General features: G+C 38.1%; 2 protein-coding genes across 3 annotated transcripts; both read right to left on the bottom strand.

Annotated features, from left to right (window-relative positions):
- Positions 1-327: 327 nt before the first annotated feature.
- LOC148418553 (cell division control protein 42 homolog) lies at positions 328-15,701 on the bottom strand. Of its 2 annotated transcripts, none has more exons than XM_088424577.1 (6): positions 15,586-15,700; positions 11,736-11,861; positions 10,803-10,875; positions 9,391-9,500; positions 7,284-7,481; positions 328-2,086 (listed from the first exon to the last, which is right to left on the bottom strand). In XM_088424577.1, the coding sequence occupies exons 2-6, from the start codon at positions 11,838-11,840 to the stop codon at positions 1,997-1,999; spliced, it is 576 nt and encodes a 191-aa protein (XP_088280703.1). In that variant the 5' UTR covers positions 11,841-11,861; positions 15,586-15,700; the 3' UTR covers positions 328-1,996. The 2 variants fall into 2 exon arrangements, with proteins under 2 accessions (XP_088280703.1, XP_088280704.1); XM_088424578.1 differs by lacking the exon at positions 328-2,086 and adding an exon at positions 2,675-4,698 and having other exon boundaries at positions 15,586-15,701.
- A 376-nt stretch (positions 15,702-16,077) lies between these two features.
- On the bottom strand, positions 16,078-19,875 carry snrpe (small nuclear ribonucleoprotein polypeptide E). Its single transcript, XM_088424579.1, has 5 exons — positions 19,718-19,875; positions 19,297-19,323; positions 19,147-19,209; positions 17,902-17,980; positions 16,078-16,271 (listed from the first exon to the last, which is right to left on the bottom strand). Exons 1-5 carry the CDS (start codon positions 19,769-19,771, stop codon positions 16,216-16,218), a joined length of 279 nt encoding a protein of 92 aa, XP_088280705.1. The 5' UTR covers positions 19,772-19,875; the 3' UTR covers positions 16,078-16,215.
- Between the last annotated feature and the right edge of the window lie 4,962 nt (positions 19,876-24,837).

Raw genomic sequence — 24,837 nt, 5'->3', positions numbered from 1 at the left:
CTTAAAACTGTCACTAGTTCTTAAGTGAAGCCGATATCTAAAAAATGTACTCATGTGCAGCAATAGAGCATCTGTACTTTAATATTTCACTCACGGTATTTTAGTCGCTTGTGCAGAAATAAACTGAGAAAAGATATGACAACTGCACACTGCAGCTAATATTGTTTTTGGGCTTAACAGTGCCACCTAGTGGTAAATTCCATCATCAGCCTCAAACCAATGTCTTGAAGGAAAATTGCGAAATCTTTTAGGTTAATGAATAATGTACCGGAAGTTCTTCGGTCACAGAAGTGAAAATTCAAAAAAAAAAAATGCCAATGAAAGTGGTAAAGGCAATTAAGGTATAAGTTTAATAGTTTTAAGAATGCATTATACAAAGAACAAAGACCTTTGACAAAAAGCATTTGGTTTTTCACCAAACAGGTTATAATGATACTGACATGGGCTGCATGTCAACCCAACTCTAAGCCACCAGTAATAGAACCAAGCAAATCTTCAACCAAACAGTCTTTTTGCCATTAAAGGTGTTATTGGGCAAAATCAAGCAGTGGTTTTCTTGGTATGGAATGGCAAGTATAGTCAATTTAAATGTAACATTTAGAGATGAAGCGATAGAGAGGGAGAGTGAGACGAAGAGTGCGTGAGAAAACAAAAATGATGAAAATAAAATTAATAAAGTGAAATCTACATTAAACACGTTCCAACTTATAGTTGACGCGAGACCAAGATTCAGCTACTTTTAGCCACCTGTTCTCCTTACGGTTTATCCTTACCAGGGGCAAGGCTGAGGAGCTGGAGCCTATCCCAGCTGACTTGGGATGAGAGAGGAACAACACCTTGGACCGAGTGACAATAAAAGCCACGGCATGTGCAGATCAACAACTATTCTCATGTGCTCACTCCTGTGGGTAATTTAGATTCTTCAATTAAATTAACATGCATGTTTGTTTTTGGTTTTTTTTCAATATGGGAGAAAGCCAGAAATATCCAATGCAAGCATAGTCAGAACTTGCAAAACTATACAGAAAGGCCCGAGCCAACATTCAAACCAATGTAGGTGGGACCAAAAGTTCTAAATGATATTATGAACGCCGACGTGCCCCCTGTGAAAAAGTGTAGCGAACCTCATGTTTGTTACTCCTGTGTCTTCATTGGTGCCAGTACATGAGGGAGAATACTTTTTTTTAATAACCCTTCAGTGCAAGATGACAGAATTACAATGACTGAGAATCTTGCTGCACTCCCCCATATAATGCACGAAAAATAGACTTTTTTTTTTTTTATAACACTGTTCAAGTTCCCTACAGCTAAGGGCAAATTCTTGCGGCAATATTTTATATTTTAATCAGTCATCTATTGAAAACTCCAGGGCAGCGTGAATGTGAAATGAATAAATTCAAGTTCAAAACGGACCATTAGATGTATTGCCCCATACTGTGTCCTTTAAGACGGACACAGTTCCCTTAGTGGTTAAATGTTTGGAAAAAGTAATAAATACCATTGACAATCTATCAGGTGTTTGGGGTGTTGGCAAACAAAAACTTGAGCACCATGTGGCGCAGAGACATCTAGGATGGGTTGGGGCGGGACTCCACAGTGGCTGAAGACAACTAAATGGTGGGCCATTAAAAAGGTAGATCAGGCCACACAACACTGATTGCATTTCAAGAAATCTACTTAAAAGCTCAACAACTTCATTTCTACATGTACATAAGCTTGGTATTTGAATCCCCGTCGGAGGCAATGCCAGTCTGTGCAAAGCCTGCAATAACCTGCTGGTTAGGCTGATCTTCTACCCCCAAATCAGACTTAAGGGCGAAGCTTCTTATTGCGGAGACAGTTAAACTTGCTTGACTGTAATCGTTCTAGTCATGCCTTTGGAGGTCAGTGCTGTCTATCAGCCGTAGCAGAGTAATGGAAATGTGGTGGTCGGGTGTGGGCAGTATGTATGCAAGAGTACGTGTTAGATGTGTATGCTTTGACAAAGACACTCTTTTCATAGCAGCACACATTTGCGCTTCTTCTTGGGCTCTGGGGGTTCCAATGCAGCCAATATCGCCTCATCAAACACATTCTTTAGGCCTTTCTGTGAACAAAAACAAATACACAGGCTAAATAAGGGGGAAGTGCAAACATGCAGAGGACAAACAAAGGAAAACCAAGTGGGGCTGAAACATCTTACTTAGCATTTTTCAAAAACTGCAAAGAGACAATGAAATCACTCAGTGAAAACAGATGAAAAGCTGTGTTCAAAATATTAAAATAAAGGTCAGGAAATGAACAGTGGGAACACACCGCGCTATTGTATCAACTCAAATCCCGCTTATTAACTATCGCTTTCTTTGAATGGGTTTGACATACTGGTGTACAAGGTGAATGACAAACACAAGGCAAATCAAAATCGAACACAAGAACGTGGAGGAAAAACTAACAGCACGAGTTATGTTTTGGTCATAAGAGAAAAAGTGATCACGAACGAGTCTTGCATATTAGATAGGTTCATATTACATTGCAATGTACGGTTAAATGCATCACATCACAATAAACAATAAAGTTCAAACGTTGCCAATTGCACTAAAAAACAAACACCTAACACAATAAGTTGCACCATGTTAAAATTTGACTTTTTTTTCACAAATACTAGAAAGAACAGGGGCACAGAGAGAGAGAGAGAGAGAGTAGCTCATTAGTGCTTTATTTTAAGTTTCTTTCTTCCACACAACTGTTAGTATCTTTATGTTGCAACAGAAAGCAAAGCTTTGCAGAATACAGTATATTCATATGGTTGTTTTCAGAGGTTTACACACGTTCAACATATTGTCGTTGTTTTGGACCCTTTTCGTTTGCACTGTCCTTTTTACTATACAAAAAAGAACCTTCAGGATCTGTCAGAATCTGGATTTGAGGTATATTTTTCCGAGTTTCTATATGATAACGTCTACAAAATAATTAAAATCACACAAAAAAGTCGACTTTACAATATACAATAGGGGGTTCTTGTCTGTTTTCATGCCCATAACGTGAAGCATGACCGCAAAAGATACAGACAGCAAGCAGCAAGGGAGATCACTTAATTATGTTTAGAATAGAAGCTTCATTATTATATTCATTAGTCATTATCATCTAGTCATATATTGCTATTTGCTTATTTGGTATTGTTAAGTGATTCCAAAAAAAAAGAATGTCCCATGTTTCTGTTTTGGTGGTTCTTAGGTTGCTCAAGACAACCCAAACTCCTTTGCTGTCACCAGAAGCAATGAAATAATGTGAGTAAGCCCCACACCTCCAAACTCACACACACCCCTGGTTAGGTGTCTAAGTTTGAATAATGTGCACCCCCCTCAGGTTTTTTACAAGATGCGTCTACAACAGTTACCATTTAATCATAGCATGAAAGCAAGTTACAGCATGCACAAGCTATGACTACCTTTTTTGTACAAGCTATGAATGTGAAGTTTATTCAAACTGATTTACAATCAGTATATTTTATTGTTGTCACAACATTTTGTATGGGATTTATATTTGAATGAATCAAACCTTTAAATAAATGCTAGTTGAGTTTATTACTTTGATTAAAACTGTAATCGCCAATAATGACCGAGAAGAAAAATAATTGAGATTATATTTTTGGGCTATCGCCCAACCATACAAATATGTCACAAAGTCCAAGCAAGTATTATAACATTATCCACGGATCGACAGACAGAATCAAGAATAGCAGTGAAGCCTTGTTTACAGATACAGTGGACCCCCGGTCTACAACGTCCCTGCCTTACCGTTAATTCAACTTACGAGACCTGCGACTTTTTTTTGGTCCCCTCTTTACCACCATTTCTTTCGCCTTGCGACAAATCCAAGATAGCAATCAGTGTGGGTGCTATTCGCCATGTTGGATGTGTCCGCGCTCATACGTCTATATACGTATCATTGCTTAGGTCACTACAATGCTGGCCTGCTATTGATCGGCATCACTGTCAAAAAGGCCGAATGCTTAAGACTGGATCTTGTCTTGAGTGCTTAAGATAACTTATTTATTGTGCTGCTTAATTCAAACTTGAATGGGTTAGCCATGAGTCCCATGATTGCTAGTGATGTTAAAGAGAGAAGTAGATGATTTATATGGCAACGAAGCTGGAGATAATTAAGAAATACGAAGAAGGCTAAGGTAGCCTAGGCTACCCTCAGTAGGGTAAATAAATAAAGGTAAAACCTTTATATGTTTTTTATTTATGATGTTATTCAATTGTTTACATGTATATTTTATATATATGTAGCACCTACTATAGTAATTTGATAACAATTTTTATTATGTATATACTATTTGGATGTCTTTACCTGGAGTTTTAAATGCATTAGCTCTTTAACTTAGGTTTGGATTGCCAGCCATACGGCGAACTCGCATTACAAGCCCAATCGTGGAAGGGATTAATCTCATAAACCGGGGGGCCCACTGTATTTAAAACAGGGTAGTATGTGAGAATGTGCAAATTGATGCATGTTTAAACTGGGATATGACATGTATGTTTTTATAGATTTTAAAAAGGTGTCTAAAGTAAAATTTTAAAATGCCACAATTAGTGGTGGATATAAGCTGTATGAGTCGCACAATTAAAATATGCAGCATTTTCTCTGTCTCTGCATCTCAGGAGGTTCTAGGGCAGCTAGGATAGCTTCATCAAATACATTCTTCAGCCCTCGCTAAAGTGAGAAGAGAGGAAGACAACAAGTTGTTAGCACAGAAAGATGTGAAATGAGAAGACAGGAAGACCACAGCAGAGCATGGAGAAAGACTTTGTGGGGATATGTGCAAGGCCTGAGTGTGATACCGTATTTCAGATACCGTAGTACAAGTCGAACCTTCTTTTTTTTAACTTCAATTTGGGTGAATTTTACTACAACAAGAGGAGAAATCTACCTTTGACTTAAATGGCGACAAAGATCACAGCTGTCTAATTAAAACACATGATGTGTTATTAAAATGAAATTATGTTTTTTTTTTTTTAGAGGCATTTCTACATCATATATCGAATAACATACTGTTGCGGTTATGAGGAGGGAGGGCGTGGGGCGGAAATGGGACAGGACACCGAAGCAATGTACGTGTGCGCGTGGACGCAAATGCTGAAAGTACTGCTGCAACAATAAAATGATTTGAAGTTTCAATGCATTCATTTTTTGACACAGCAGAACATTAATTTGTCTAAAAGCCCATCATCACTAATACGCCAAATGGTTCCTCCCTTCACTGCCCCCCCACGCCCCACCTGCCGAAATCCATGCCAGCTTCAAACACACGTCTTAGGGCTGAAAGACACAAGTCAAGTGCAGTTTTGCGTTCTATGCAAACGCTCTAAAACTGATGCATAATATATTGAATATAAGGTATATATAAAATCACTTTAAGCCTTGTAAATGACAAATCACTTTTTCACATTCGAATTATTGTTATCCAAACACAGATATGTGAAAAAAATTAGATGTGTTTTGAGTTATGTGGTTAGAAGTCGACCCCCCTAATATGGGTGTTGAAAATGAGGAAAAAAAAAAAAACTCAACTTGTACTCAGAGAAATACGGAACATGCACAAAGAAAAAGTCCAAATTGAACTCTACTATTGAACTATACCATGACACATTCAAAAGTGAATACTGAGAACTATGTACAGGAAAAAGGAAATTGCATCAGCAACTGTGCAAGAGGGAGATGTTGATCGGAAGGGGGGAGGTGGGGAGGTAGGGAGGGAAGGAAGGAAGGAGGGAGGAGAACAAGAGTGAGGCAGGGGCCAAAATGCAGTTTTAATCCACACTGTTGTTGTCAGTCAAGTTTCTCTTTTGTCCTTCTTAAACTACATCACCAAATACATGAACATAAAGTCCACTCATCCATCCATTTTCTAGAGTCGTTTATCCTCACAAGGGTCGCAGGCTTGCTGGCGCCGATTGCAGATGGGTTCAGGCAGTAGGCGGGAGACACTCTAAACTCGTTGCCAGCCAATTGCAGGTCACACAGAGACAACCATTCAAGCACCCAATCACACCTAATTTAGTACAGTGGACCCCCAGGTTACGGTGTCCCTGGCTTATGTTTTTTTCACGTTACGAAGTGGAATATTAAGTTTTTTGGCCCCCTCTTTACGGCATTTCACCCGCTTTACGGCATCAACAACTGTCTTGATCTGTAGGGTTGGCTATGTTTATATTGTTTTCAGGCATTCTTAGGTAATAGCTCTTATTTTCTGTTCACGTCAAACTGCGACTGCAAGCAGGGCTTATTATCCTCAATCTTCGCATTCTGGATTTCTCTGTGATTGCAGACACTTGACAACAACAACATTCTTGAGGTTTCCTTTCGCTATTTGTGTTTAAAAAGGCATCGCTTGTGAGCTTACGTTATTTCTTAGTGTGACATGCATGTCAGCAGGTACATTTTATGTTTATAAATGTTTCATGTATTTGTTTGTTTGATTGTTTTAAGTTGAACAGAGAAATAATTGTAACCTCAAAAGACTGAAGACAACAGTAAACCACTTAAAATCACTCCAGCTTCATCTCTTTGAGGAACTGTTCACGATCTGTCGAAGTGTGTTCTGACATACGCACACTGGGGACAGATCAACAACACTTACAAAATTCAAACTTGGCGGTCAGTCTGCGTGCGTATGATTGCAAGTCACACCATGCTCATACGTAATCGGTCGGCGTCACAGTGTCACTAATGCTGCGTTCACATCAAACGCGATCGAGGCGTAAAAGCGGACAGTTTTGTATTGTAGTCAATAGAGTTCGCGCGACAGTGCGCGATGGCACGTCGGGCGACGTGATGGACGCATATGGAGCGACGCAAGACGCTGCGCGACGCCATGCCACGGATGGATGGATGGATGGATGGATGGATGGATGGATGGTTAAACATCTCAGGGTTCGGTCACAGTGATGTTAAAATCGCATGAGCACACTTTGGATTCTGATGGTCAAACTGAATATAAAAACAATTAAAATGCTTTGAATATAAAACCAATTAAAATTTACTGATGACTTTCCAGTAAAATTTGGCAAAGGTCAAGTGATGGGAAATGATTCAATGGCTGATGTCATGGCAACATGAAAAAAAAAAAAAAAACTTGAAACCACTGGGGTAGGTTCAGAGAGCAAGCCAAAGCTTATCAAGCATTGTGTGCAAAGGCTTGTGCTTTGACATGCAGCTTTTCCTCCATTTTCTTAGCTCTTGCTCTTAAAATTGTGGATGATGAATTTTCAAAGGTGTATGTAAAAAGTATGCATTACCTGTGTGAGAGCTGAGCACTCCACATATTTCACAGCCTTGAGGTCTCTTGCAAGCTTCTCTGCCGTCTCTGGAGTAATAGGTTTTTGCTTGTTCTTGGCCAGCTTCTCTATAGTTGAGGGGTCATCTCGCAAGTCAATCTGAGTGCCAACTAGCAGGAAGGGAGTCTTTGGACAATGGTGGGTGATCTCTGGAACCCACTGGATAAACAAAGACAATTATCAGGCTGTCAACCAAGGAAAGTAAGACTTTTTATTTTCACAGAAAGAAAGTTCTTCCTGTTATCAGAGGAATAATTTGAGTCTTACAACCGCATTGAGGCTGCCACACACTGAGTGACATGGGTGAATGCGACGGAACTATCATGCAATGTGCTGGTTTCTGCATTGCATTTTTGAAGTAGCTGACCTACGGCAGAACATTTTTTTTTCAACATTTTAATTACAGGCGAGCTATTCATAGGTATCTTGTCACTAAAAAGGCGAATGACAAGTAGGATGATAAATTAAGAAGCTGCCGCAGACTGCATGACAATGGAGCCTAATTAGCTTTTTCTTCATTTGCAGCTGTAACTTAATACTAATAAATTCATATACATTATTGGAGCTGTGCAATCTGTAAACTTGAGAAGGGGAAGGAGGAAGCTTCTCGGATTCCCTTTGGGTAAAACCGTGATTCCTATTCCTGTTGTCTTTCTACTAAATACCACAAAACGACAGGACCAATGCGTAGTCAAGTCTCTTATTTTTTTGCCCCCTTTCACCTCAGTCTCGCTCAGCCACACCACACCCTTTCTTTCTCGCACGCAACTCAAATTAGTTGACTAAGAACACATCTATTCAAAACAGAAAACAAATGTAAAAGAAAAAAAAACCATCATACATACTAAATAACCTGTTACACAATCTATCAAAACTACAAGTTGCTGTTGGAGCGAACACTCTCCCAATTCCAGCAAGTGCTTTGTGACTAGAAGCCAGCTAAAAGTACACGATGAAAAGGACCATCTGCACTAAAGCAATCGGCGCAGATGACTGTGTGTTCTTTTCGGGAGCTTCCATCATGGAGAGGACGCTCGGCGAGACGGGCACCGCCAGCGGGAGTGATTTTGTGTGTTCCTCTTTGAGATGCAGAGCTTTCGGAGCAGCGCATGTCGCGGACTTGGCTACAGCAGTCTGCTGTCATAAGTCTGTATTCTTGTTGCATGATTCTGTGATCCAATGCCAGGTTGCTTTAACAACGAGAAGTAGAATGGAGGAGAAGTCGATTTGCTGACGCCCGGTATCAGTTGGCGGGCTGGTGTTTTCAGCGTCTCTCGGCATGTTGCAAAAAGCTTTACAAAAAAAGTAACAAAAAGCTATACAAAAGAATACACGGACTGAGCACTAAATGTAGCGGATTTCTGATCCAGGTTGCTGGGAAATAAATCTACTTCATTTGGTGTTCTGTCCATGTGCTTTATTTTGTTTTTTGAAATTCCGCGCATCACAAAGGTGCTTGCTCATGGTGACCATTCCGGTCAGCAACTTGCCTTTTCTCATACTTGAAACAAATTGGAGTTGGATGTCGTCTTCTCCGTCAATACGCAGTAGAGTCTGTTATAGGGCACCCATCCACCTATCAATAGTCTCTCGTTCCACAATTTCAAAAATATTAAACTGGCCAGATTGTAAACAAAGCGTAATGGCGGCTGCTGATACTGAAACAATACTCCCCTGAGTCCAACCAACCAATCGGCGTTAGTTAGCACAGCACACCCCCCTCGTAGCTCGCCAAAGAACCTAGTCGCAACTGGGAAATGAAATGGTTCAGGATATAGGCTTAGCGGAACCTTCCCTACCCGGGATTTTTGGTGTGAATGAAAATGGGAACTAAAGCTAACCGGGTAACGCGGAAGAGTTCCTGCGGTGTAAAAGGGGCTAACATCAGCCGTGTCCATTCACTAAGCAAGCATATCAGCTTTCTGTGAAATGAAAGCAGATGCAAAAAACTACGTGTATGCATTTTGATTGTGACAGTAAGATTCATTATTGTTTTCGTTTCACCAATGAATGAAATTCTCACAATGAAACATGATGGGTATAGCCAAACGATCACACGGGAACTTACCTTTTCTTTTACATTTTCAAATGATGAGGGAGACACAACGGAGAAACACACAAGGAAGACATCTGTCTGAGGATAACTCAGAGGTCGTAACCTGTCATAGTCTTCCTGACCTGGAAAGACAAAACAACAAAATAATATTGTATTAATAATGTACAATAATATGGCACGCCAGGTGCTAGGCTAACTTGCGCAGGAGCTACGAGGCCCGCCGGTCATAGTCAATAGTAGACAGATATTTAGTAGGGATGCATTTTTTTTTGGGATGAATTTCTATTTCTCAAGACTGATACAGATAACTCATTATCAAATTTTGAATAGCTGGAGGAAAAAAATACATATGGGTTTAACATGACCAAACATGACACTGTTTTACCAAAAATCAACAAGACTCATTTCTAGGATTGCATTTTTATTTATTTTGATTTTCGAAACATACTTTGTTGTTAAGTGGCTTACCTCAGCCACTGTTCAGTGCATGAGTGAAAGATAAACATGAATTAATGTGGAAGAATGTGCAAGAAAGGTCCGTGTTGAAAAAGGGAGCCGCGAGGCAAACATTGTTCTGGCAAAGCTTCAAGTCGGATATTTTTAGTTGACCTATTTTAAAAGTCAACATCACCAATCACCTTGGTTGGCTTTCTGTCCCAAACCTATCGACAACATAATTACAATGACATGCATGTGCAGCGCAAGGAGACACTAGTTAAAAATAACAATAATCTAAAAAATGTGTTATATGCACAAGACAGCAATTACATCATCCCATATTGGCATTTATTTCCGCAATCAGCCAGTGCTCTCGTTTGCCTGCATCCTAGACACATAATTTTGACAGGGACACATACTTTCAGATTGACATGCGTACATCGTATGCATTGTTTTTTAAAATCATTAATCATCACCTATCTACTCTTTTATTCAACAAATCGTGATGACTTACGAATATTTCTGACAACTTAGTCCGGCATGTTTGCTTTGATCTTGCGGTTAAAAAAAGATTGTCAATCGAAAAAAAAAGGAACACCGCTTTGTTTCCATAAATGATGATGATGATGGATACTACATGGAAGGTCATTCTATTATTTGTTTCACTGTGACATTAGTTAATATCTGTTGTTGGTTTTTGCTCATGTCTCATAAATGCAGTTTGAACCATAGACTTATTTACGTAACTTACATAGATGTAGGTGTGGTTCTTTTTATTGCGCAATTTTTGGGACTCAACATTTCTGCTGTGACCCATAGTTTTTTGGTATTGCGAGTCCAGGGGACCCAACAGTTTCAGAGGTAAAATGAGCATTGATCCCCAGCCTTTTTTGTTCGCCTGCACATAACTACAATAATGCCAACATTGAGGAAAAATTGCCTGGATGAAGTATATGGGGGAGGGAAAAAAAAGATCAAATGCATACCTGCGGTATCAAATAAGCCCAGTGTGTAGGGCTCGCCTCCGATCATTACAGTTACGGCATAATTATCAAACACCTGTAAAACAAAGATGAAAAAATGTCAACTGTTTATGTTTCACATCCTAAATTACATGTTTATATTATGACTGAAGTCACCAACATTGAAATTCTTGGATGAAATTCAGAACCAAAAATGGGAGACACCAAAAGAATTAAAATACCATGAAAATCTCAAATTTAAGAAAAAAAAAAGTTTTGTTAGAACAATTTGTTAAACTTGTCTAAATACAAGCTTTCTGGTTCCTTCCAAGTGATTGGCATACTCCTATCATAGCTTTTCCAGAACACACTTTCTTTCAGGAATATTTTGATTGTCATGAAATTTTGCATTTAAGACAAAACATCAAATGCATACCCACCAGACACACTTAACATTAAAAAATTATAAACGATTTGCATTGCATTGTCTTTCTTTAAAAATAGTTTTAAGTGACAAAAATGACTTGTTTGCCTGCATTATCAATCTGGATTGGCATTTTGGTGATTACAGGATTTCGGTACAAATCTGAAATTACACTTTTCAGTTATTTTCAGGTGGAAATTTTAGGTGCACCCAGAAGTCTAAATGGATTTGGAATGGACTTTCACTTACATAGCGCTTTTCTACCTTCGGTACTCAAAGTGCTTTACACTAACTAGTCATTTACCTACTGATAACACAGCATCAGGAGAAACTAGGGGTTCAGCGTCTTTACCAAAAGAGCCATGCCATCCCTTAACCATCAACTTCCACATGCATGCTTTCAATGCAATGTTTTGATGCATCAAGAGTATGGCTTAATTTATGCTGAATAAATGTTTCGGAGCAAATCCCTGGAGAATAAACTGTTAAGATTAGGCATTTCGTCAGGAGTCTGACCAAATAGGATTACTTACTGTCGGAACATATTCCGATGGAAATTTGTTTGTGGTGTATGAGATGAGCAGGCAGGTTTTACCCACAGCACCGTCCCCAACTACAACACACTTGATGGTCTGCATTCTTCACAAATCATTCAATCCCTATAGGAACAAAAAAAAAGAAGGAAATATTTAATATGAAACTCGAAATACAACAGATTGTGTGCATCCAGCGCATGACAGACCAGACGCCATAAGGAATGGGTCCCGAACCCCGGTACTAAACTGGCCTGAGAGTTGAATTATTAGAGATTGGTGTTACAATGATGGTGTGAGAGAAAACAGTCACATTGATTTTCAATGTATTAATATGGTTATGGTCAACAGAATAGTTACATAATTTAAAAAGTCACTATTCTGAACCCAATGTACCACTTTTTTGTCAGCCCACCTTCAACCCTTCGTCAAGAAATCATATTGTTAATATTAATTAAATGGCAAGAATCCATTACACTGCTAGTTTTATGGACCCATTTCTCCTCCTCGTTGCAATGATAAAATATTAACCACATCGCTGCCAAACCCGAATGAATTCTAAGTCTTATCCACCATGACCAAACTGCTTTAATATGAGGTCAATAACCATTTTTAATGTGAGATGACTCTTTTAATATTAATTTACAGTCACCTGTGACAATTTCCTCACTGGACGCCAAACACCGAGTTTCCATTTACTGTACCATTAAAATGACAGTGCTAAAGCGATTTCTGTAATGCTCGTGTCCATTCCTTTTTAGCTCCTGAAACATTTTGTTATCATATTGGATAAATAGAATTTGTCTTTCATATGGAACCATTTGTCACCCAAATGGAGCAGAATTTATTTGGAAAGGTTTAAGACTAAAGGTGGATTGGGTCTCCAAAACATTCTTTAAAGGGCCTATAACATGATATTTCATACTGGCATTACATACATTTAAATTAGATATGGCAATTTAATTTTTTATTAAAGTTTTAAGGTATAGATATTTCCAACCAGGAAGTAGAAACCGCACCTCTTACCCGTGTGGCTGCCTTGCAATAACATATATTTATCCATCATCTTAATCGCTCATCCTCGCGAGGCTCGAGACTGATGGGAACTAGTCCAACGGTGAATAAAGCAGCCAAAAACTGTCATTTTACAGACATTAAAATGACAAAATGGCAATGATGTGTTCCTCCTGACAGATCAGTCCTCGTAGGAAACCAGTATTCATAACAATAGTTCCACCCACAGGTGAATTATTTACTACTGACGTTAATTGTCCACCCATGTGTTCCCAAACACATTTTGCCACTTCAGCATTTTCTACATTAAAACATTATAGCTAATAATGAAATATTGCTGTTTTTACTTGGCTGACTCAGTGCAAAGCCTTGCCTCCTCAACTCCGGAACCAAAACGGAACTAAAGAAAAAGGCCGGCATGTATTTTCTCTTGCACAGGCGGTACAGGGAGGTGCAGTTGAGGTACCAATTGCTCCTGTTGCCAGGAGAATGCAGAATTGTGCTTAGAAATGCATCATTGAAGGAAAATAACACTTTGGCAGTGTTCAGGGTGAGAAATCAACATTGGAACATGGACAAATCTCCCAAAAGTTTACTTTTTATGTTATGACCCCTTTATATTATTGGCCTTCAAAGATTCCCACTTGGCCATACTAGGTGAGGATTTCTAACAAAGATGGGCCTACATGAGAAACAATTGAACTCTCTTCAGTTCATGTTTATCATTATCCCCAATTCCTTTTGTGACTTCTCCACTGTCGCTTTTTACAAACCACCTTTTTTTCCAATCTAATATTTCACATTCCGTTAGAAAATGAATACAGTAGTGCAACAATTTCAATCTTAATTTCCTGCAGTGTTACTTCCAGGATTGTTTTCAACAGCTGGGGCAGGCGTTCAGGAAACTATGGCACTGTAAACAAATGACACTTGAATGCAGTTTAGTGCTAAAAAAAAAAAAATGAATAGTAATTTTTTTGGGGTGTTGTGCCTATCAGCGAGATTTCCGTGGCTTTGGTAGGTAGGTGTTGGTAGGTAACAAGGTGACGTAAATTAAAAGCTATGCCAAGTTATGCCTAAGCTAACTGGTGAAGCAGTTCAAAAAACAAATAGATAGCAAACACAATGACCCTGCACTGCTTCCTGTCAGACTTGTTGGAATACGAACACCCATGGCTCAAAGAAATGCAACTGTGGTGTCTGATATTTTTAATCATTTGTTCTTATGTTGGTCTTCACGTGTCTTCACACAATAAAAATGGGAAGTAGCAACAAAACGTTTAAGGTTCTGCCTGTATTTAAAATTGTGTGTTTACGCATGCATTTGTGTATACATCGCTCATTATTTTGTAAAACACTAGTGGTGATAACAAAATATTTATTGTTTCGGTGTAGGGAAAACAGCTGTGCTTCCCTAAATACTTTCACCTATTTTCTGATGTTATTGACCAAAGTAGTAATAATTAAAATAATACATTTCCTGCTTTATCAATGTCCTAATAGTAATAAAGGAATAGAAACCGAAACGTAATAGTATATAATAATCAACAGATGCATCAATTATGAAAACAAGTTGGTTGCATCCCTTATCTATATCAACTAAGGTTTGATTCCTCACACTCATAATTAGATAATTTGAAACGTTGAGCACCCCCCCCCCCACACACACACATATTGAAATGTTTGTATCACGATTATTGAGGATGTCCAGGTTAAGTGCATTACTAATATAAATACTTACATCATGTGTATAGAGCATGAGTAAATAATACACTTTAAGGTCTCTCACAGAATTTATTACTCTAATGACAAAATAGCAACAAATATCAATCTGTTCAAGCCATCTGCCCAAGGTGTCACTAGGACATGTGTTTTGGTCCTACCCCACTCTTAAAAATTTCTTGGTACTCCATAGAGCATACAGCAGAAAATAGAAGTGATAGCATCAGTACCCTTTTTGCACGCAGGCTGATTTTGGTATATTAGAAACGTCCACCTTTTATTAGATGTATCCAGAATGTTGGTTTTTGCTCTGCTTTACTTAAGAATTTAAAATATATTGAATGGGATAGATCATATGCTTATAATGCTACACCCCAAGTTATTGACCATGGTGAAGGAATTGACGTTCTATTTGATCACATCGTTGATGTGTCTTCTTGACTGGTCCACAAATGTTTGTGGTTTTTTTTAATCTATGAATTGGTCGTACTATTGCATGTAACCCACCAGATATCAAAGAGGAACCTAACACAAACGGCTACCATTAGCTTAGCTACACAAGCTTGTCGATTTTGCTGGCCTCAGTCTGCACGCTACCGCCCACCATCACCCCACTTTCCTGTCCGCTGATACGATGAGGCGTCGGGTTGATTTCTATCCTTTAAAACCTTTTGTTTCTGGCAGTTTTCCAATAAACTTCAACATGTCTCACTATTACGAGGTCCTAAAACAGACTGTTAAGCGGCTTCAAAAGCGGTTAGCCAATGGCCGGCTGTTTCCAGTCAAGTAAATGTACATGTTAATCGATCGAAAAGGACGCTGCCTATTCAGTTATTAGAACTTTGGTGGCGTCCATATTAAATATATATGTATAGCTGTTGTATTGCTGTTTTAACTACAGAATGTCTAAACGGACGACTTTAATCATACTTCTCGAGAAACTGGATACAAATTAGCCTGCTAGCAAAGCCACCGGGCTAATCTCCTAGGGATGTCACCGATATAATAAAAAAAAAATACTGATCGTACCCGAACCACAGCTATTCCACAGATACAAGCTAAATTATCTAAACAACGAATCGAACATTAAGATGTTTATGGGGAATTTTCTTACCGTATCTCCCACTTGCGTCTTTACGTCGGGCGTTGGCAGTTCCACTCTTGTAATAGGGGCTTCCCAGGCAACCAAACAGGGACACGGACGGCACTTCGCGACCAGTGCTAGTTAAGTTATTGCACATTTCGACTGATTTTACAACCCCCCCAAAGAAAAAAGTCAACGAAGTACAATCAACTGCCAAAACACCTACATTAAATACAATGTACATTTAAAAGGGCTATATATATATTTAAGTCCAAAATGTACATTTAAAACCATACTCACCCCTCCTGAAATTTTAAAATCACCAGTTTTAGAAAACTCGCCCGCAAAAAAAAAAAAAAAAAAAAGAGTAATCCAATTCATTTAAGGTTTTCTGTTTTTTGGTAAAATGTTGACCTACATATTATATCCATGACAATCGTCTGCCACTAGATGGCAATGCAACACAATTACCTGAATTTTCATGCAAACCAACATGTGAAGTCCATTTAAAAAAATCCCGACTGTGACAAAGAAAAACTTTATTTTCAAAATGAACGTAGAAATGGGCAATTTTCATAAACCTGTCATAATGAATGGCTAACACAAAGAAAATAAAACATTGTCATTGGTGATCATAAACGGTTGAGATTTTTGTTGACGTCACTTGGATACACTCTGCAACAAGGTAATGTTATCCCCTTTCAACATGATCCTTCCTGGAAAAGAGAAGAAATATAGATGTGAGTAAGATGAGTAAAATTAAGAAGTAAGGAATTAGTCAAAGGAAGAAGTAAACTGTCATGTGGACACAGCACTGAAATCACACCGAATGAATGCTGTCTCCTGAAATTTCCTACTTTCCTACTATTGCATTTAATGCAGTACCTTCTGACAAAACTGTAAAATCTACAAGCACCCTACTTAACACATTCATGTCTCTCTCTATACCCACATAAAATTGGACCAAAAGCAAAACAAAATCAGGCCCCCTGTTATATTTTAAATATCATCTTATTGTGGTAGTGGTGAAAGTTCGAGCTGGGTGGTTTCTCTGCCGAATTGTATACTACAGTAACACCGATGAGACTGACCTATCGCCACCACCAGGAAATGTTTTCAAATGGTTTCAACTCCTAATCCGTTTGCGCAAACAACGTAATTCCAAGGGATATAATGTGATAATTGACTTTCACGCAATGTTCAACACCTTTTTGGTGTGACCACTGGCCACCAGTAAGACACAAACTTTCTGCTGAGCTCCTCCGCAAAAATTTGCAGTATAGTTAAAAAATGTGTTTCTGCGTTTTAAACGGACTGACGATTACAATTTGGCTTGGTTTGGAAAAAAGGTGGCCCGACGATGATGGACGAATGCTGGACCAGCAAAACAAAATGTAAGACTCCAAACTCTGCTCAAAATTACAAATATATTAAATATTTCTTATTTTACTGTATTGTACTCGAGAGAACGAGGAACTTACATTAACTTTTTCAACACTTCTCTGAAATGAGGTATGCTGAAGAGTACCAATAGATTTGTTGTCAAGCTATTTTTGATGCTTTTGAAACCTGGCCCCCAAGTGCCGCAATCCTACAAGTGCTTTCTTATTTCCATCCTCCATCACACCTGATTCAAATGATCAGGATCGTTATCAGGCTTCAGCTGAGCTCAATGATGAGTTATCATTTGAATCAGGTGTGATAGAGGATGGAAAGAACAAAACAATGCAGGATAGCGGCCCTCGAGCACCGGGGCTAGACAACCCTGCTTTAGATAGATGACTCTGGGACAGAATTCGTATTCATCCATCCGTTTTCTTAGCCACTTATCTTCACTAGGGTCACGGCATTAGGTGGGTGACACCCTGAACCGGTTGACAACCAATCGCAGGGCACAAACTGAAGTGAAACCATTCACACTGACAAATACAACAAAGGGCAATCTGGAGGGTCACAATATACCTACCATGTATGTTTTTGGGAATATGGGAGGAAACCAAAATACTAGGAAAAAGCCCAAGCTGGCACTGGGAAAACATGCAAACTCCACAATGGAAGGTCAGAGTCGGAATTGAATCTGCAACTTCTGAACTGTGAGGCCTATGTGCTAACCACTATTCTAGCGTGCTGCCCAAGAAATGTTATACATTATTAACATTATAAATAAATAGATGAATAACAGTAAAAAAAAAAAAAAAAAAAAAGATATGCGGGTTCTGCCAGACAGTAGCAATATGCCTTACATTTTATATTTTTCAGCTCCTTGCATTAAAAGAATCAATAGAGAGATAAGCTAAAAGCTGAACAAAAACACAAAACAAGACAATAAAGGATGTAAGATCTCACCCAGGGGCTTTCTATTCCTTGTCTTCATGTGGACTTCTTCGGAATCCTCAAGAACCAAGTTCATGTACTCATCAAAACCCTAAAAATAGTGAACAGAGTATTTATGGCAAAACAAAAAAATGCAAATTTTTAATTTCTTCCACACTTAACTGTTTTTTTTTGTTTACAATGAAACCAATTCACTTGATTTTGGGGATCTGATGACACTGAGTCAACACCTCAACAATGTATTAAAGACAGGAAGAATTGTGTAGTCCAACTGTCTTTTTAAACTTTGTTTCCTATTTTTACTGTAAACATTTTTAAAACCGTTTACACTGTATGGGTTGTGAAGCATTGGTTTGAAACAAGTAGCCCAAAACATCTTTGTGTTTACTTCTATTGTTTCCATGTGGCATATAGATATATTTTAGCAAATATGGTCCTTTAGCAATATCTCTGTACTTTTGTAGAACTAAAAAATTAACTTATTATTCAGACCAACTGAAAATTTTGTAATCTTCTCCGTTTTCTGATTATGAGACTGGGATTTGGACATCATAACAAACCCTTTAAGTGTCAAAGTAGCAAGCAACATTTACACAATATATGTTTATCTAAATTATCATACTACAAACTTTTCAAATGTAGGTATAAAATTCATGGAAAATAACTAGTGCATAAAAGGTTAATATCTTAAATACTAAGAGGATGAAATCAACCATTGGTTTCAAAACAAAAAAAATGAAATCATGTTTAATTATGAGATTCTGCAAATGATTATTTATTAAAATAGAAAAATATTACATCTTAAGTAAGCATTATCACGCTTTTTCTACATTTCAGTATTTCTGATGTTACTCATTAAAGAAGGGGTATGCTTTAATTTTTGTACATGTATGCTTTATTTTTTATTCAGTCAGTGATAAGTTGACAGTGATGAAGAATAGCAGTTATTGACGACTGAGAAAAAAATAAATAAAAACCAACTTAACCAAATCGCAATCACAATTTGGAAGGGTGGGGGCAACTAGTAGTAGTTTGACACTTGCAAAATAATTTTTTGTGTAGCAAATTTTGCAATGTGTGCTTTTTAAATGACAAATCAATTGAATGCAATATATTCCCCAGCTCTGTTAACTGAGATAGTTATTTAAAATAATTAGCATTTTGTCTCATACGCCATTATTATTGTTTTACGTTAATTTATCTTTCAGATAAATATTTCCTACAGGAGTATTAAGGACAGTTTTGAGATGGACTTACAATGATACATCCTTCTATTCTGATGTTGACCTGCTCGTACAACCACACCTGGATCCTTGAGCGCTGTGAATGAATGAAACAATTTGAAATTGTAATCCCTCATGAGAAACTATCAACAGAGGCGAAAAAAATTAAAAATTAAGTACTTACATTTTGGAGATATCTGAAAATTAGGTTCTGATTGATGTGGTCAAAGAAACTTACAATTATATGATGCTAATACAGACGCACAAAACTGTCGCAAATGTTAAAGCTTGTATGCAGAAACTAACAGAATTTATTGAAATGTTCGATTTCGAGTGTTTCGTCTTTATCATTACTCAATGGTCGTGCGTTATCACACGACGAGCACACAATACAACGAGCCACTGATGGGCCATGCAATGAGTTATCTACAATGAAACCAATTTCAACAGCAGAATGTTAAAATATATGTGCAAATCTGCCTTGCAATAGGCATAAAAAATAGAATGACTAATATCAGGTAAGCCCCGTGAACGCGTTAGCTTAACTGCTAAAGCTAATTGGAGTTCCGTGTCGTTCATCCAACAAAGAGGTGAAAAAAGGATACAATAGGCTGAACCATAACCTTCTGAACCTTCTGGCCTTGCCCTCGGTACGCCATCCTTCCAAATCGCTTCCAATTAAAGTTGGACGAGGATCTTGGGGCTCAAGCTTTGTTGTAAAACGGCGGAACACGAACGGCACACGTTGTGGTGAAAGGCGGGCTTCCGTTTGGTATCTTACAGATGCCCTAAAGGAATTGGCGATTTTTCAACAGCGCCACTCCTCGTAGGAGGTCGTTACTACGTGTAATTTAAAAATATGGATTCATACCCGGCTCTCGCAAGTTTTAATTTTTAACAAGTAAGAGCCCTGGGATACAATTAGAAACCTTTGCATTGGGTTTATTTTCTATTTTCAGAAAGAACATTCACATCAGGAAGTTGCATGCTGAATTGTCATTGTCATTGTCAGTCATTGTCTCCTAACTGAGAGGTTGTGGGTTCGATCTCCGACTATTGTTACCATGTCGAAATGTCCTTGAGCAAGACACTGAACCCCCAGTCGCTCCTGATGCTACGTCAGCAGTAGATGTATAAATTGTCAGTCCAAAGCACTTTGAGTGCATTTGATACTGAAGTGCTGTATACTGTAAGTGTAAGTCCATTTACCATTTAACAGAACCCTAATAATAATTGTCTGTACTAAGTTATGAAGTACAGATCCTTCTATTTAAAAAAAAAAAAAAAATATATATATATATATATATATATATATATATATATATATATATATATATATATATATATATATATATATATATATATATAGTGGTGTAAGTTATTAAACAAGCTTGATCAAACAAAACATTTTATGTTGACAGACAAAATAGAATGTAATTTTTTACCCATTCCAATGTTCATTCAATTTAAAAAATATATTATTGTTCCAGAAGTTATACCCAAGATGTGTTTTCATACAGCTGTGACAAAAGCACTTCCTGGCATGTGTGTCCATCATGTAGCACAAAGCAGCCAGGCAGGAGCGTTAGTTGTTGATCCATAGTGCAAGTTATTACAAATATTTAACCAACAACCCCGGAAGCGTAAAAGCAGATGGCATGTTTGATAGCAATTTTCATCAAAAAGATTTGTCTACATAAACTGTTGTTGAAACTTATTATCTGCGTTAAGTTGACACAGTTTTAGTCAAAGTGTACCATCCTGTCAAGACTTCAGGTTCAACTTCTTCAGCACTCACTGTTTTGTCTGAGTATTTACTAATATCATATAACAATTGGCTTTGATGTCTTTAGTAGCAGTTTTAATGTTAGTGGCACATGTAATGCTGTCTTGCTGGTATGTAAACTTATCAAAAACAATCAAACTGGTCAATTTACAGACACCATGAGTGAGAAGGTTGTATTTACTCTTATTCAGAGTTTACAAATGACTCAGGGAAGCTGTCAATGAGTGTAGTTCACAACAGCTTTAACAATTTACAACATGAGTCATAGCAATACTGCAGATCAACAGTGAGATGGAATTAGTTTCCGTAGACAGACTTGCAGAGTCTGCAAGTGTGGAAAAAAAAGAAAAGAAAAGAAGCAGGGATACTCAGTGGCACAGGCCTTGGTGTCTCCTTTCATGCCAGACAGCCCTCAACTGCACCTTATGGAAGCACACATCTCTCATCGGGCATCGTTGTCAAGCGCCAGATGCTTGGCTTTGTGCTACGAGGGCTAGTATGGATGACTGACTCTCAATGCCAAACAACAAGCTCACATTCTCAGGGAAGGCTCAGAGAAGGCGTCATTGTAGCCCTGGAGCAAAAAACAATAAGGAAGCAGGTGTTAACATGCACAGGGTGGTGTCTTTACAGCTATCATGGCTTGGTAACCATCACCATAATGGCCATAATTGACCATTATTTTCATCAAAGAGAAATGTGCAACTAATTACCCCACCTTAAAACAGGATCAAATTTGAATATTGAAGTTGTAGACTAACGTTTGGCTTCACTACGCACATTACTGCGCCCCTGAACTGGTTGCCAGCCAATAGCTGGGCACACAGTACATGTCATGTGATCAAGATAATGTCGTGGGATGTTTCTTGCCAAACCTATGGAAAAAAAGTGATGAGTTGAAAATGACCAAAATGACATTTTTTTTTAATGATCCATCTTTTACCATCTTGCTGAAATGATGCCAATAAAACTGAAAGTTCGTTTTCACAAATGCAAATGTCACGCTGTGCCAGATCCTGGATTCTCAGGTTGTGACTGCAAAATGGACTGCATCCACATCTTTGAAAAGGAAAATATGCAGTGAAGAGTTATCTGAGTGATCACATAAGTAAGTATATGCACTCTATGATTTGCTTTGTGCTAGAGCCGACTGCAAAGCAAATGAAACTTTTTGAGTTCACATCAATTCAATGTGAAATGTAATAAATGAATACATTTTAAAATAATTACATGGTTGTAGAACAGAACTGCTAAATACAAAAAGTTGTGCTTTGTAAGCTGCAGTGAACTTTACCAATTTTTTTTTACCAAATTTTACAAAACAATCTGTGCATCATTCTAGATAAGGTTCTTAACCTGAGTTCCATCGAACCCAAGGGTTCGGTGAGTCCGTCTCAGGGGTTTGATGGAGCCTCTGTAGTGGAGGTAAAGACACACCTAACTCATTGTGTCAATCCGTGCTGACACCATCACTGACTACAGATGATCCTATTACATTGCTTGGCCAATAAATGCTGCAGGTAATTTAGTGCGCTCAGTACTCAATGTCTGACAGACATGGTAGTAAATACCTCGTGTTATTTCTTAATACTTCAATCTATGTCGAGCTAAAAACGAAACAATTTGTTACAACATATCTGCGGGCAATCCTTTTTGAGAATGCTGGACATAAAAACAAAGAAAAGGAACAGACTTTGCTGCAAAAATGACTGGAAAGTAGCATTTTCAGGGTGAAGCCGCACCTATTTTAACTGGTCTCTCAAAGGCAACAGCAGAAGTTACACTGATTTGCAGCTATGCAATTTATAGTTCGTTTTGTTCTGTAAACAAGGTTCTTTTCACACACCGTTCATTTTGTGCACCAGGAAAAAAAAACATATTCCGCTACCTATGTCTTGAATTTGAAAATATTTGACAAAAAAATACTTCTTAAATATGGATGTTTCAGTTATGTGATAAAATACAAATAAAAGATAATACAGAGGACACTAAAAAAGTATTCTAAAAATAGCCATGCTCATAAAATATCTTGTTTTCAATCTCTTCTGATATCCTGACCTGTATTTCATACCTTTGCTTCCTTCATCTGACCCGGCCAAAGGAATTGCCTGAGTTAGCTGAACCTCCTTTCTGCATCACTTCCTGTTCCTGTTGGTGATTGTTCAGTGAAAATGCCAAGGCAGACGGGATGGGGAAAGGGGGCAAGGTGGGGGGCTATCCTCTTTGTTCTCACGTCTGTCTCACCTGCTTGACCTTCACTTGGCAAACCTGAACCGAGCCCCAGCCAGACAACCCGGTGGCTGTCTGTTTCCTGTCCCATTGACGGACAGGATATTCATTGCGTGTATGAAAAACAGTTAGTTAGATGTCTGATCCATCACACTATTGTTTAGACAAGCGTTCTCAAACTTGTAGATAGATAGATAGATAGATAGATAGATAGATAGATAGATAGATGGATAGATAGAGATAAAATCAATCATATAACTGAATTACAAATTATATTCCTTTCAATAGAAAATGTTGATTAGCTGTAAACGAGTTTGATTATCAATACAAAACAATTGCATATGCTAACATTTACCAAAAGCAAATACCTAGCACAAACGGTAATGCTAACAAGCTAAACACATACAAGGCAACACTATATAATATGCTGAAGATAAAAACTAACATTAGCTAGCATGTTATCTACAGTCACAAGTTGGACCAACTTTGGGCAACTTTAATTTTGGGCATATTTGGATAAATGACAACATTCCAACGAAGAGAAAACAACTCACACACTCGCGGGCCAAAGTGCACAAAGAGAAGGAACAACGCATGCGCACCAACAGCAACTGCTCCCACCTGTAGCCCGTCAATCCCTACCACAAAATCCACTATCAACACCAGAGTTGGTGCCAAAAAAAAAAACATAAGCCAAACAGGGAACAAATCTGGAACTGTTCAAAATTCAACCAAATCAGTTCCAAAACACCCACATTTTTTCAAGTACCACCTATGGGTAGGCCACAGACACCTGGGGGGTCCACAAACCACACTTTTAGAACCTTCTTAAAAATTTGGTCTAAAACATGCATAACTAACAGAAGAGTTGGGTAGAGCAAAAAAGACGTAGACATGGGAAAACACCTATTGAGGTCTATGGCAGATGTGGTAAGCATCTTTGCAAATATTGAGTAATGTTACCGTTGTAATGTGCTCTACTAATGAACCATGAGTGTATATGGTCGATGGACTCCACCTCAGTGTGGTGAAACCACTTACTTTGGTACCAAGATTACTTGAAAGATTCCATCCATTATGAATTGTCTTGTAAATCTTCAATAGTGTTACGACAAGATTAAGAACTCAATGAAAAAATGTAATTAATTAAAACATTACTTCATAGAAATTATTTTAAACACCATGAGATTTTTTTTTTTGACCAAAAATTACTCTATATCGATATCAGTAGATGTGATATGACACCACTGACATTACTATTCAATTGGTATCAATCGATACAATATCTCAGGAATCGTGCAGCTCTATTTAGGACATAAAACTAAATTATAATATGGACAAATATGGCTCATATGTCAAATCAGAATAAGAAAATATACCCAGTTGGCATTTCTCCAAATATTGGCAAGCTGATCTCAAAAAATACATTGACTTAAATGCATTGATTAGGACCCTAGCTCCAGGTTGCGTTGTACCACTTGTTATGACTACGTACTATGCTAATAAAGCATTAACATAGCGTTGTAGTCTGGAGTATCATTGTTATAATTAAGTAGCAAGGAAAAGTGAAAGATATACCATTGGGGCAGCATGGTGGAGAAGTGTTTAGCACCTCACAGTTCAGAGTGACGAGTTCAATTCCAGCTTGCCTGCTTGACGTTTGCATGTTCTCTCCATGCCCGCATAGGCACTCCGGCTTCCTCCTACATT

The sequence above is a fragment of the Hippichthys cyanospilos genome, chromosome 9, assembly GCF_059441005.1.
Source record: "Hippichthys cyanospilos isolate Australia breed blue-spotted pipefish chromosome 9, RoL_Hcya_1.0, whole genome shotgun sequence".
NCBI classification, from domain to species: domain Eukaryota; kingdom Metazoa; phylum Chordata; class Actinopteri; order Syngnathiformes; family Syngnathidae; genus Hippichthys; species Hippichthys cyanospilos.
Note: the sequence above shows the minus strand (reverse complement) of the source record. Positions and strands in the feature narration are given on the sequence as shown.